Source organism: Stigmatopora nigra, chromosome 13, assembly GCF_051989575.1.
Source record: "Stigmatopora nigra isolate UIUO_SnigA chromosome 13, RoL_Snig_1.1, whole genome shotgun sequence".
NCBI lineage: Eukaryota > Metazoa > Chordata > Actinopteri > Syngnathiformes > Syngnathidae > Stigmatopora > Stigmatopora nigra.
The window spans coordinates 7,461,177-7,476,867 of NC_135520.1; the positions used below are offsets into that span (position 1 = coordinate 7,461,177).

A 15,691-nucleotide genomic window follows, 5' to 3' on the forward strand; every position below is an offset into this window, starting at 1 on the left:
AGGACCTTTTTTTTGTGTCTTCTGTTGAACATATCAAACACTTTCTCAAGTTAACTCATTTGCTGTCATTGATTGCAACAGATGTCAAATTCCTTTGAACTAAGCAGATTGGAAACCATTGCAGTGGTTTCTGCTGCAAAAATGCATTAAAAAAAGTTTGCTTTCAAGTCAAATGTGATATTGTTTTGGGGTGCCAAATCATTTTAGAATGATGAATGGGGTTTGAGAGAATGAGAATCATTATGAGGAACGCATAAGGAATTGATTTTTCAATTTCAACCACTCCAGGGAACATTAAAAAAAATATATGGCTAATAACCCTTTCAATATCATTTTTTTTGGGCAGGGGCCTGGTTACGGAAGGTCATATAAAATACATTGAAAACATGAAGATGCTCATATTCTCTCTTGAAAACTTAATGAATGAGGCTGATTTCAAGTTTCTTAGGTGAATATTTGGCCACGTTACATATATTTTGTAACATGACAATGCTCTACTCGCACTATGCCCATCTTAAAATGTTGTTTTATGTTCAAACTGACCATTGTGTCCCCAAAAATTTAAGTTTGCATGCCCCAAACAATTTCCATTTCATGTCAAGTAAGAAACAAGTACAGGCATAACTTTAATCACGCAATTTTAACATTCTTTTCTCCCAATAATACTTTAATTTCCTAATATTACATCGAAGTTAGCTTTGTGTTGACATGACAACAAAAGTCTGAGCCCGTGAAACCAAACAACCTCCAGGTCAGCTAATGTAAAAGTAAGCAAAGACTTTAAGATCGGAATATTATGATTCTATCATGGAATATTGTGATTTGCTGCTGCCTACAATTAGGTGGGATAAGCTTTAGCACTCCTGTGAGTCAAGTGGCTATCAAAAATGAATAAATAAATGCTTCCTAAAAACATATCATAGATTAATCAACTTGACTATCTTCTCTTAGTCTGAATGCACTTTTAGCAAAGAATCTTCCTCTTTTGAGTGTAGGAAGGAATTGATACTGTCAAGTACATGGCGAAAACAACAAAAATATTTGAGTGAAGAGAAAATGTTGTTGCCAGTGCACTCAGTTGAAACCTCCCAGTCAAAATGTCACTTACACTTCAGTCACGTGTGTGCAAGTTAGTATGTAAGACAGCTTACCAGGAGGTCTGACATACACCTTCAGCTTTAGACACGATCGGCCCACGTGGTTCGGATGGGGAGACGCTGGAAAGAGATGGAAAGCAGTGATCAACAATCAGATAGCACCAAAATTGAAATATAACATCCGCTCATTTCCCAACAATATCCAAATCTTCACCAAAGTCTGATAAGATAATTAAAAGCCACGACTACGCTGTTTGAAACGCTGCCTCATTAATTTAGAGCATACGCAAAAAGAGTAAATCACCACTCGCTCGTTTGTCTTAATTGAACTCTTGCGCGGCAGTTAATACGACTTTAATGATGACGCTCATGAAGATTAAACACATCGAGATCTTAACGAGAATAATGCTCTATCGTCGGTTCTGTCTGAGGTGATTCGATTGGAGAATAAAGACAGATCTGATCATTTTTTGAACAAAACAATGGTAGAAAAAAGTCTCCAAAATGAATGGAAAGTTGAGAAATAACAGCCAGTCAGACTTCAAAGGTGAAACCAAATGGAAACGCCATCATTAGTCCCACCTGACTTGATTTGAAATGTGTTGTCGCCAGCACTTTGGACAAAAAGGGAAGTGCAAAATCATATTAGAAAAGGATGAGTTTCTCGGGGAAGGGAGCGGGATGCGGCAATACTTTGCAGAGAAATTGAAGAGACGAGAGGAATGACTGCATTGTTTTTTTCCTTTAAAAAGAAGACGATCTGGACGTGCTGTGCATTTTTCTCTCGTTCTTTCCGTTGTATAAGTTTTTCCAAAAGATTTACTGTTCACATAAAGACTTTTGCATTTGTTTGAGTGGTGTGTCTCTTAAAAAGGAGAAAAGCTATTGAGGATTTTCCAAAAAGAAAAGATTGCAGCTATACAGTTGAAAATGTTAAGTTTGCACACATCTACATAATTCACTTTAGTAAAACTAAGAATATGTATTGTAAACTTTCCTAAACAAACATTTAAAAGCTGATTCCAAAAACGAAGAAACTGTTGATTCATTCAACTATAATAAAGAGCACGTTTACATTATTTTTCTCCTTTAAGCAAATGAACTGATTCTTGCCATTTCTCAAAAGAAAATATTGATGTTGAAAATGTCACTGCACTTGTTGACATTCTTTCTAAAATACTAAGCTCATGTTAGACTTCTATAACCACAAATAAAAATCATTTTGATTTGTTTTTACTTGCCATTTTTCTCATCTACCTTTCTCACAAAACAATGTTAATCACACAACTTTCCCTCCCAATATAAGCTAATGGTACCATCTAACTAACCCCTGTGCCAAATTCCACTTTTGTTGTGTTTGGACCATTTCTTTTCTCAAGTCTTATCTTCCTGCTGCTGCTTCACTTTCCCAGCACATCCACAATCGCGACGTGTTCTGAAAGCCCATTGAGAGTCACTCAGCCTCATCAGAGGGCAGTCGGAGGAGGGGTGGCAAGGGGCCGTATCCAACCTGTCAACATGTCAGCCACATGATGAACACGCACACACGTGCACGCGCAGTATCGAAACACCTGGTCATGAACCGCAGGCAAAAATCAATGGGTTTTTATCATAAACATACAACACACACACATGCACTGAAAATGCTGCTGTCGGAGGTAAGTATCCACCAGACCTGTGCGTGTGCCGATCTACATATCAGAGTCAGAGAGCAAAGTGCATGTCTGCTTGTCAAGATGATGGACACGGCCTTTCACGCACTCACAATCGCTTGAGGACTGACCCCGTAAATCCCCCACTAGTCCGCCACACTCCTGCCTTTTTTTCTTCTTTCTTTTTTGAATACGCCCGAAGCCCTCAGGGAGCTGGGTAATACAATACCAAAGCCAGCGACTATACAACTCCAGGGGGCCAACCAGGCCAAATGAAAACAAAAGAGTGTGTATGTGAAATGAGAAAAGTGCCACTAAGGCCATCAGGTGGTTGCCATCTTTTGGATTTATTGTTATATGGAACAAATGAGACTTTGGAATGGCACATTGTTAGCATTTACTTGGATTTGGCCATCTACCATTTTTCTATATTACTTGAGATTTTTGAGAAATTTAACGATCATTATTTTATTAAATAAATTTGATTTAAAAATGTACTTTTGGCATTCTTTTCATTGATTGGCAAGTTACTTGTTGTACACAAACTATATTTCTACTTTTTATTGGATGATATTATACTTTGCTGTGACAATTATCAGTATTATTATCATTATTATTATCAGTATTATTATCATTCTAATTATTATATTATTATTAGGATGAGGGAGGAAAGCGAGTACCCAGGGAAAAGCCATACAAGCCCAGGGAGAACATGCACACTCCACACATGAAGGTCTAAGACCTCAGATCGAACCCTCAATATTCTATAAGTATACATTTAATGGACAATCTCACAAGTGTTGAAATCCCTCTCTAAGCATACGTTTAAAAGTCATCCCTATTATTGTTTTTTTTTCTCATCCACATTGACAGTGTGAGTGACGCGAGGGGGTGACGTGACCCCCATCTGTGACACAAGCACCCCTGCTGTTAAAGCACATCAACACGTAGAATAAGAAAATGATTACAAATGGAGTTGACTCAGGAAAAGCAGGGAGAAAGACCGAAGGCAGCCGTGTTTACGTCCTGTGAGTGCAGAGTAGCTCATGTTGATTGCATATTTACATAATGTTTACAAATGCATGCGGCGCTCCAGTGTGTGCACACATGCAAGCCTTTTTTTCTAGTGGGGAGCCGGAAAAAAATGTGCAGGTAAGGGAGAAGAACACCGCAATTCATTGGTTATATTACATGGCCATTAACAGCGATAGACTCCTAAGGCAATTGAAGTAGAAGCGTATGAGTTGCTAAATAAAACTGAAAAAAAAACTCGAATCGTGTTTTTTCATAATTATTAAACCTGTCATGGTTTGGCAGTAGATCATTAGCAAAATGAACTGTCTTCATTTTGGACAGCTGCTTGATATGATTTTTTTTTAACTGTATAGGAGCGTGTCAACTAATGAGAGAAGGTGTGACTGATGAGGTGTCAATCATTTTGCAGTATAGTGACACTTTAAAATGTCAGGTCAGAAAACATCTTACTTTGATTTTTTTTTCTTTTGAAACCAAGTGCTGCACTCATGAGGATCGTACTATTCCATTTCTATGCACGCCAATGAGTAATTTATGGAATAGCCTATTGAATGAGATATGAATAATTCACAAAGCCCTAAGTGCTGAAAGTGTTAGGTCCTGACAGTTAATATGTGAGTGAAGTTATGTACATATAGGTCTATTGAAGCAAAATAAGTTATATACAGTCGAGGTCAAGGTTACCGTTAGTGAACAACAACATGAAACCTAGAATTACAAATTGCGAATGACTAAATAACTAATAAAATGTTTTCAAATCCTTTGCCTGCCAACAAGCCCAACATAGAAAAAAAATTAACTAATGGAATGAATAAAAATCTAAAAATAATCAGAGATAAACTAAAACTTCTTAAAAAACAAATGACACCAACCTGAATTAGAAGAAATAACAAAACAATCAGAACCAGATGAAAGTAAACTACCCTTAGTAATGCTGAACTATCATAACTGTGGTAGTAGGTTAACTTTTTTCAATTTTTTTTCTCAATTTTCTCAATAGCTAACACTATAAAGACAGACACAAACACACACATACACACACTTATTGACTTACAGATGTAGTAGTATTCGTGGCCAGGCCTGAACTCAAATCCGAGCGAGAAGGGCGTGAAGAGCTGGAACTTCTCGGAAAATCTGAGCGGTCCGTCGGCTCCGCTGGGCCGGTTGCACTCCCAACGCTTGAAGCCACGCAGCCGATGCTGACAAGAAGTGTAGCCCTCGAGGTTGACCATGAACAGGATGTAACGCTCCATGCGCCCATGGTTGGGCGGCCCCTCATAGTACGGGCAGTAGATGTCCAGGTAGTCGTTGATGTTCACCGCCACCCGGTATTCGCCAGGCCAAAACCTGGAGTGGAAATTGGAAAACCGATGATCTAACCAATCAATATACATATTTTCCCAAAGTGTCAGTATTTATGCAACTTATTGCATTTCACCAAGCAGTGACTCATCTAATTTTAATACAAATATATAAATATATATATACACGTATATATCGTATTTTCAGCTTGGACTTTTTTTTTTTACATTTTTCTAATAAATAGAATCCATTAAAAAACTTATAGACAAATAAAATTAAAATCTACTTTGTTTATGGCCCCCAATGACACACTAAATAATAGATGTTTTTCTACTTTTTATATGACTTAACCATTGCCTGCCATAGACAATCCCGGACATCAAATGTATGTAAACTGTGAATCTTTCAGTGGCATACATAGCCGTCCAATCTGTTTTGACTGGGAGGGTAGGCAACAATCATTTGCTGGCAGCCTTGCCAAGTCAAGCGGTGTTTATAGCAGGCAATGATTTAAAAGAAACTTAAACTTCTTGTATTTGTGCATGGTTTTCTCTGAGCATTAATAATTTGACACCTTCCCAAGCTTTACACTTTGAATGCAGCTGGCAGATCCAGGTTGCGTCAATAAACACATTCAAACAAACAACAAGCAGAAAAACCTCATAGCAGCCATAAAAAACTGGTGGAGTCTTTTGATTAAAAGGCCTAAAAACAAATCAATGAGTATCCCTGGAGGCGAAAGTTTGCACAGCTCTGGAGTAATAACGCAACGCTTCATTGGAGATAATTCCCATGTCCAATCCAAACAGGTGGACATGAAGAATAGGATGGACATGAAATACTGGAATCCAAATAATTCACTACAAGACAGTTTTGTATACAGAATTAAGATCCAATATGGCTGCTATTAACAATGGTAGACACCCAATAAACGATAATTAAAACGTTTTTTAATTAGATTTTTGAAACTGAAATTTCTGTCAAAATGGATTTCAATTGAAATGGCAACTGATGAAACAAGTATACACCTGCAAAGGTTCGTTTTGAAAATAACGTCAACCCCCCCCCCCCCCCCCCCCCCAACTATACTTGACATCCATCGATCAGTCAGAAGAGAGACATTTAGAGTCTGGTTATTCAGCGTTCAGACAAATTATCCTTCGAAAGAAACGGCGTTGGCGTTTCTCTCGGGGCAAATGGTGGAAATGAGTTGGATGCCAAATAAGTGCCTTCACGCCTCACCGGGCGAGTGAACGTGCCGACGGATCATTGGGAGGGAGGCATTGATCCGGCCGCCGGGAGCCCAGCTCAATTCTCTCGCCTCTCCCAATCAAATGCTATTAAATGCACTTTGGGGGGAAATCTGGGAGGAAGAAGAAGGAGCGGGACAATAGAAGGTAATGAGATTGCGTGGAATGGGAGAAGGAAGCCTAGTGTGCGGCCGGGTATCGTTTTCCTCTCTCGTTTATTTCAATTTGTGTTCGTTTCAGTGAATTTTTCATTGTGATGGGTGGAAAAACGGGGCCACTTAAGTCACGCAGAGCAGTTTTTTTTAGGGGGGATGAAGACTTGCCTGCGTTCAAGTCAGATTAAATATGTTTAACTGAGATGTCAGAACAAGAATCGAAATCCTTTCACCATTTCTTTCTAAATATAGAAGATATTTTTGAAGTCCTAAAAAATTGGAAGGGCCCTCAGGCCATCAGTAACTATTTGGCACAACTAATAAACAAGAAATTACAGTACTAAAGATTAACAAAAATTATATTTATGAAAACAATTTAAAGAAACTAATGAGATGCTGGAATAATAATCAGAAGAACAATTAAAGCCAAAGAATAAAAGATGATTTAAATGCAAGAATATTATTAAATCTTTCATTGCCATTGACTGTTTTTATATTACTTAATCTATCTCCAGTGATATGAGCCAATGATTAAAAAATGAAAATACTCCTGTGGCGAATGAGTTGTTTGTGCGTGTCATCATCCTTGCTGCTCAGCATGACTGTGATCAAGCCTTCTCACTTGAACATGTGGATGGATGATTATCACACCTGCCTGCCTGCACGCCCCCCCCCTACCCCGTCGTCTCCCTTTTTTTTCAGCTGCCACCTCATATAACCTCCAACTGGGAAGAGCGATGAAAACAGGAGAAAATATTGCAGCGTGAACGAACGCTCTTTATTCACATGGGTTAGAAGCGCAAGAGGAATGCATCACTTTCCATAAAAGCGCTCTTAAATTATCAAATTGCTGTCCTGGATTGATGCAAAGTAAACTTCAAAATAAACGCCTAACATATAATCCATCAAAATAAATCCTAAAAGGCATTGAAGTTTAGGGTTTACATAACACTGTGGTGACTGGTGTCAACTTGTCATCAAGATCAATTGCGGCATCCTGAACTCAAGTTCAATCGAAAATGAATGATGAAAAGCATTCGGAATTTTATCATAATGCCTAACAGGTAAGATTAATCCTTTGATGGTGGGACTCTGACCCAGTTGCAGTTGTGAATATTCCATTTTTCACAAACATTATTTACAGAAATGTGGTTTAAACATGACCATAGCCAATTATCAGCCCTACTGTGATCTTTAATCATTGGCCACATTAATAAACACATCCAATATCTGCTGTGTTAAGGTCAATACATCTGTTCTTCTTTTTTAAAATTCACATTTAGCTACCTCATTACATACCAGAAAAGATGATGACACAAACTATGCCATTTAACCTCAACTACTCCCTCTACTCAAAACAGAAAAACCTCTTGTGAACAGAGATTGTACAAATTGCTTTACATCACTGAATATTCCATTTAGAAAAGGGTTAACTGGGTTTAATTAAAAACCGGAATTATATCTGTACCAATGAAATTCTATCACACGCAAACCTGATACTGCATTAAAATGCTGACATCGGCGAGCTCTAACAAATATGCCAATCCCATTTACCAAGATTAGCCTTTACTAGCCTTACTTCTTTAAGATGGAGCCACTGGGAAACGTTCTTGTGCACAATAAAATGATAAAACCAGTCACCAAAAGTCTGTCCCCCTGAAAAGAACAAATTTAAAGAAAAACATGCCAATGGGTGATTGCACATCCCATACCAAACATATACTATACTCTACTATACTTCATCTATTCTCACAATTATAAAAAATGAAAGATAAGGTTATTTAAATTCCTTAATGAACACTTTGACATCTAACAACAGGTATGTACAATAAAACAGAAAGAAAAGAAAGAAGTATACATGAAACAAGTACGCCATGGCACCCAATGCTTCATAGGGGTACTAACTTCATTTAAGATGTTGGTCTTCTGCTTACAGAGTAGTACAAAAAGTACAGTTAGTCACCTTCCGGGATACTGCACAAAACTTTCCAGTTCAAAAATTTCAAAGTTTACTTTTCGAGCCATTGAAAAACAGAGTAAAACTTTCTAAAACTGGTGAGACCTACTTTAGATTTCGGAACTTCTCCGGCTGACAGTAAAAAAAATATGTTTCACTTGGACATTTGAGGTATAGTTCTGCAGGCACAAAATTCCTGCCGGGAGCGGCGTTGGTGACACTGACACTAATGAGCATCACTCTCTATGAAACATCGTCACTACCAGTCCGGCATCGGAACAGGCAAATGTTTCCATCTTGTTGAAAAAAAAAAAAATGCAAAATCTGATGTTGTCAGAGTATTTTTGGTAAGAAGTAGAGAGGCTGCAGGCTATTTTTTTTCCAATGTGTGTTAGTGTTACATTGCCATGAGCGCCTGTCACTCTCTGTGTCAATTAACTACACTCTTTTATCTTGTCTTCCATCGCTCCTCCACATCATTTAGTAGCTAATGGTCTTTCTTCTTACTTGCTGTACTCCCGCATAGCAGCATGGTCTTTTCGTGCCGTCGCTTTTTCTCGGTGACTCACCGCTTCGCCACTCATCTTAACCCTCAGGCCTTGTTCGATTTTTCTACCGGTTAGTTATGTTTCATTGCCGTTGACGCCGATCGAGGTTCGTTCCATTTTGACTGAGACGGCTAGCAGCAATCGTTGGATCTCAGCCAGCTTTCTCAGTTAAAATGGATTTTATATCTACCGCCAATGGCATCAAAAAACGACTGCTGGCTGACACTCAGAGTTCAAATGAGTTTGACGCTTATTGTTATCGATGGCAGCCTATGAGTGAAGGAGTTCATCAAGACCACGAAGTGAAAGATATTAAACAAGTCAAGTAAATTGCCAGACTTGAACCCTGCCCAGTATACCATTTTGGAATTTCTCCACAAACGTTCTCTAAAAAAAAACATGATCAATCACTGCCAGTCTTCCAAATTCCAAGGATTGGATCTCAATTGCTTTTAATGGCAGCCAAATGCTTACTTCTTAAGGCCCAAGAGGTGAAAGGTAGTAAACAGATCAACTCAATCCTCTGGTCTAAATCCTAAAAAACATGCATTTTTATTTTTTACGCTTTTATACTGGCTCCTACACCTGTTGACATGATTGAACTCAAACTTTTACTGCCAACTTAAAAATGCAAATTGTATAACCCAACTCAAGAACAATAGCATACGGTAGATTTGATATCTGAGGCATAATTATGCTGCATGCTTTGAATTTGGAAAAAGTAGCAGCAGATGGTGGCCAATAACAAAAATCAAGTCATCCAAATGGAAATTTGACCAAATTATAGTCTACTGAGGGCCATTTTAGTTAGTCATCAGCATCAAAGTAACATTAATGGCTTCCCTTCCATGCGGTTGAATTGCCGCTAGTCAAACACACCCTCCCAATCAGACATCAGACCCTCAACACAAGGGCGGAATTAACATAACAAAGCAAGTCATGGACATTCTCTACTCAGAGCAGCTGTCATCCAATGGCTGTAGGGAATATGGTGGCTAAACTCCACCCTGGCAGGTAGACACTTAAAGAGTAACCGGACAGCAAAAACGAGAGCGGAGCAGACAGCAGACGACTGTGGGAGTTTTCGTCACACTTAAAGATGAGCGAGCACTGTGATCTCTATCGACAAGGTTGAGCTGATGGCGGTGTTCCATGATGGGAATTTCTCAAAAAAGCATCACCGTCAGTCGCCCCGCAGACATGTCATGTTTCCACCGAGTCGATGTTAGACAAAATGGTTTAACTTTCTATCCTGGCAGCTTGTGTGTATATATATATATATATATATATATATATATATATATATATATATATATATATATATATATATATATATATATATATATATATATATATATATATATATATATATATATATATATATATATATATATATATATATATATATATATATATATATATATATATATATATATATATATATATATATATATATATTGTTTATGAAAATATCTTTCTAGCTGCCAGACAACATGCTACAGCCATTGGTTAATGGAGACTGTACATGCTTTAAATATGATTTATAATAGTTTCTGCTCAGATGGACTAAGATTTTGTTAGATTCTATCAAATATATTATTTAATATCTAGCAGTGCTATTTTTGATAAACTCAAGCAACCATGAAGGGAACAAACAGGATGGAAAATAAATGAATGCCGTGTATAGAATCAATGTCATCATGATCCTCCATCTTGGCTGCCATTGTTGATCGTGAATGGCAACTGATGAAAAGCGTAACATCTCTAATGATTCATTAAAAACACAAATGAAATCCAATTAGCATTCCGTGTCAGTAATCACGTGGGGACACGAATATGTTTAGGGAATCATGCACTCAGATCGCAATTTGAAGGTCAGGGGCATTTGTCATGTTTCCTATCTGCGCCCCCTGACTGTCAAATCAATATGAGATGCAGGAAGAAGTGAAAATTTCCTGTCAACAAGCTTGTGAGCGGAAGGTAAAAATGAAAGTTTTGCCAATGCATGTTCCCAGGAAATGAGATTATAGGATGAGTGACTCTCTGAAGCGCTTTAAAGCCTCTTCTATTTTGTCTTACTTATGGAAAATGGGAAAAGCTGTTTTGGTTCCCCTCCAAAAAAGCATCTATATTGAGATACCAATCCTCAAGTACCTGTAGGTTTCTTTTCAATCACATCGTCTTGGTTTAGCTCAGATATCATTCTGCTGGAAACCGAGAAGCCCATATTGCATAAAATATATCAGCTCAAATCACACACGGCCATAAAAAAACTACAACAATGGATGGATATGAATGCATTGATCCAAAAGGGGACTGTGACCTGCCTAAAGCTGGCTATGAGGAAGTAAATACATGTGCATCTACTTTTAAGTCAGTATTTCTTTGAAGGAGGAAAGAAGAATAAAAGGTGTAAAAATATCAAATAAAACCAGGAAATTCAGTTTAAAGAATATTGCAGAGCATCCAGAGCAAGTGTATGTTAACAAAAACAACAATGGAGGCTATTTCAGCTCTCCCTAACGAGAGAACACTTTTATCCATGAGGAGATTAAGGGCACAAAAAAAGAGAGTGCCTTTGTTGAGTGGAGATTGTAGTGCATCAAAGCAAGACTATACACTAGAGACCACTCTCACTAGAAACCAATATTACCCATAGAGAGACTATGGGCAGGCAAAAAAACAGTGCTTTTTGCAAAGTAGAGATGGCAGAGCAGCACGTGCAAGAAAAGGTTAACAAACACCAACAATGGAGGAGAAGTTGCTCCTTTATGACCAGAGAACAATTTTATCAGTGAGACTAAGCGCAGTCAGAAAATGAATGGCACAGTGCAATAAAGAAGGGATTTACACAACAACAATGGATGTGAAGGGGATTCTTTCTGGCTAATAACAGATGTTTTCTAAAATGAAGGTCAACTATAACTCTATCCAAGGCTATACCATTTTGGAAAAGTTCCTTTTAACCCTTAACATGCTTTTTGAAAAATATGGAAACAAAATGTCTCCTTCTCTCGTCCCCCATCTTCTGTGCTGAGTTTGCCACATCTTGAAGTAATCCAAGTGCACCCAAATCCTCTTCACTCACCCCCCTTCCCACTGATATGCCTAAATTCTACCCCCCCCCCTGTCTCCCTCCCCTCTCACACTACCCCAAATCCTCTCTCCTCTGAATACATTACACCCTTTATAAAGCTACCCACCAAAATTTGCCTTTTTGTTACTTTCCATCCAATTCAATTGATACAATTCTGCTTTTCCTTTTTCAAATTTCTAATGCAACCTACCTAAGATGACTTCAAGACTTGCTATACACCAACAAAAAACAAGAGTTTGTCATGAGCTAGAATTGAACTTCAATTATTAAAACCAAACCCTATAAAGTATGAATTTTACATGTTAAAGAATTTGAAGATCATTAGGGTAGAAAACATTTTTACGACTAACAAAGAGTAAACGGCCAATTTATACCATTTGAAGATTTATGCCACAATGATTAAAATTTAATCGTAGCAGCTTCATGTACATATATGTATGATGTTTGTATACACTCTACACAAGTGCAGCTAAAATTGTCCTGTGTGAACTGTTGTTCAGGGACATTTTTTTCTTCTTCATGCAAACTAAGTGTGAGTGTGTCCGTGTGCCATGAAAGGAAGGGCTAGAGGCTGCGTCTATGTGTGTGTTCTTTTCTTCTCGTGGCTCCCGAGTGCAGGCCTATTTGTAGATGAGCTGCAGGGTCAAGGTTTGGCCACCGGTGGGGGGAAAAAGCTGTGTTCCCCTTTGAAAGGAGATAAAAAATGTAAAAAAATACAAAAGAAAACACTTTTCCGCATTAACCCGCACTCTGCCATGCAGCTGAAATGTGCATTAATACTAGGAAAGGCATGGCGTACGTTTACAGGCAGAAAATATTCTGTTACTTTTTTTAAAGAAAAAGTAATCACACATGAAACTTAATGACACAACTGGAGTCATTTCTGAATTATATATTGAAAAATATATATCGATGGTATATATTTTAGATATATATATGCACCATTATATATTAGTGTTTTGGAAATTGCCTTTACATGTGTAGTTGCCAAAAAGTTGTTTGGCCAGCGTGGAAGTAATCGATCATTTCATAAGTGTATATAAAAGTATTAGATTGACACCAACTGTAAGAGTGGAGCGTGTTTTCAGGGCATTATAGTATACATTTGGCACGTTGAGTAGGTTTGGACTTTGTCAGGCCTTAAATCCATGACCTGTAATGGTGTCAAAATGTCTCATTTCACTTGTCTGCTTAGTGGGGGGGATCAAGCTCAACTGTCATCTGGAGTTGAGTAAGCAGAAAGCATCACAGAGAATGATAAAGCTATTTTTACACGAAGAATTTTAAACTTAGTTTCAAAATTAAGTGGTTGGCCTATTGAATTTTTTCTTTCTTTTTTTTTTATCACTGTCATTGATCGCTGCCAGGCCCTCCCAGTTCCAATGAATTGGATCTATATCACCGTTAATCACAATGAATAAAGATACAATGTTAATTTTTATATATTCCATATCTCAACCTAATCTGTCAAAGACGGCATACTGAGTGCACCTCATCTCTGAATACAAATGTGAGGATGACAAATCAGATTTCAGTGCAATTCATCATCACTGGCTGTTTCACAATTGTCATATTTTTCATTTGAATTACATGTTCAAATGGTAAGCATGCTACCAGAAAAAAAAAACGGCTCCGAAATATCAATGACAGATGACGTCTGACTCTCAATGGTGGTTTACTGCGAAACATGCGAAGTAATTGGCCATAAATTCTCTTTGAAGCATCATCTATTTGACACCTTTTTACAAAATGGACAAAATGCTCCATCTTCGGACCCGTAGGTGGGGCTTGTACGCTGGTTAAAAAGGTCTTTTGCGGGCCGAACGAGAGAGGACAGAGTGGATCTGAATCCTTCTCATCTCAGCGACTTTTCCTATTAAAGTGAGAAGCACCTCCTCCAAGACCATTAATTGGAATTGGCGCGGGCGCCTTAATTTGAAAGCGCGGCCCGTAACTGCGGTCAACGCTGAGACTAATGGCCGTTCCACTCAGAGGAGTGAGGACAGCCCCGAAGGCCGACATACTCGCTCGCGCTTGTTTGCCTACAATTCCCTCGGCAGCAAAGCGGCCTAGTGCAAACTAAAACGGGGCCACTAAATGGGGGTCACGGGGCAGTGATGGTGGGGAGTGAGGATGATGATGATGGTGCCTAATAGATGAGTGTGTGTGTGTGTGAGGGTACGCTGATGAATTGTTTAAATTATTCACTCTAGCCAAACTGTTGCTTGGGGTTTCATTCATTTTTAATGTTGTCTTTTGATGTTGATTAATTAAGCACTGCTTACTTGGCTATTTCACGCTCTCAAATGCACACGCGTACGTTCAAATTACTCTGCCATACCATAATCATTGTATATGTATACAGGATGTCCTTGCAGAAATTTGACAGATAGAGAAAGGCAATTCACTGCCAAAGAAAATTCAGTGTAGTTTGCAAAAACGATGTCAAAAATAGGAAAATCTAGACTAGTAGCAAATAGATCCCAATCAATTAGGTACCGATTACAAAAGGTTGAAAGAGAAATGTGAAATCAGTCACAAAATACTTGAATCTCTCTTTTAAATTTGAATATATAATGTGGATCATATTAAACTGAAAATGCTAAATTTGATTCAATTTTGTGGCCATCATTCCCTTCAAGCCTTTATCGGTTCAAGTCGATTGGCACTAATGATAGGCACCGAGTAAATAAACGGGGAATGTTTGGGTCCTTTCTTAAAAAAACAAGAAATGCAAGAGCACGCAGGCATCCAGACACACACATCCTTAAATCCCCCCTTCAAACACACTCACAAGAAAAGTGTTATGATCATTTAAAAGTGTAATTTTGAGGTTTTTTTGGGTTGCTGATGAGCAGGGAGTAGACTAGGGAGGGAGCGGAATGCCTCTGAGCAAGCACATAGCGGATTAGTAGGTGTGGATGTGTGTGTGTGTGTGTCTGAAAATGACAACTGTATTGTTAGAAGCGGCACTGTACGATACAGCTCGCGGGGGAATGGGGGATGCTAATTAGGTGTGTGTGTGTGTCGGGATAGTCACTTTCATGTCCTCTCAGCCAATGGCGAGCCAGGAGAAGACTTTAGCAACGTCCAATCGGTACGCGTGAGGTTTATAAATAGAGTTTGAGCCACTTTTCTCGTGAAATGGAAGCCGCGTACGAGGACCGGCACTTTTTACATAGATGAAAAATTCAAAAAAGGTGTTGTTCCATTAAGGAACAGCGAGAATTTTTACGTGTGGGTACTTGTTCGTCATTTTCAGTGCGCTAGCACCCTTGACGTCCCACCTTTATTGTGTTTAAGGGAAGACAAAGGCTTTTATTTTAGGAATCTATAAATATCTGCTCCAAAAGCTTCCCTGTGTCATGTCGCATTGATCCGAGCATGACGCTTTGAGAATTCATGGTTTCCATTGGGAGGGTTTAACGGTCACGGAGAACTGGCGGAAAATAGGAAACATACGCAATTTATGCAGTCAATTCGTGGCTAGTTCAAGAAACACTATTTTACTTTTTCTTTGCTAGAATTCTAATTTGACAGACAGTATTTGGAATTTGCTTTTTCACTTTCTCTTCATCAATTCTGGATTGTAGATTTT

General features: G+C 38.4%; 1 protein-coding gene across 3 annotated transcripts in view; it reads right to left on the bottom strand.

Annotated features, from left to right (window-relative positions):
* Positions 1 to 15,691, bottom strand: part of efna2a (ephrin-A2a) — a 46,040-nt gene that overhangs the window by 3,022 nt on the left and 27,327 nt on the right. For 2 of the 3 annotated variants that reach the window (XM_077731485.1, XM_077731486.1), the window contains exons 4-5: positions 4,839 to 5,131; positions 1,152 to 1,217 (exon numbers count right to left, since the gene is read on the bottom strand). In XM_077731485.1, the coding sequence (XP_077587611.1) occupies positions 1,152 to 1,217; positions 4,839 to 5,131 (359 nt within the window). Of the gene's footprint in view, positions 1 to 1,149; positions 1,218 to 4,838; positions 5,132 to 15,691 lie in introns of all 3 variants that reach the window. The other variant, XM_077731487.1, reaches the window with a different exon arrangement.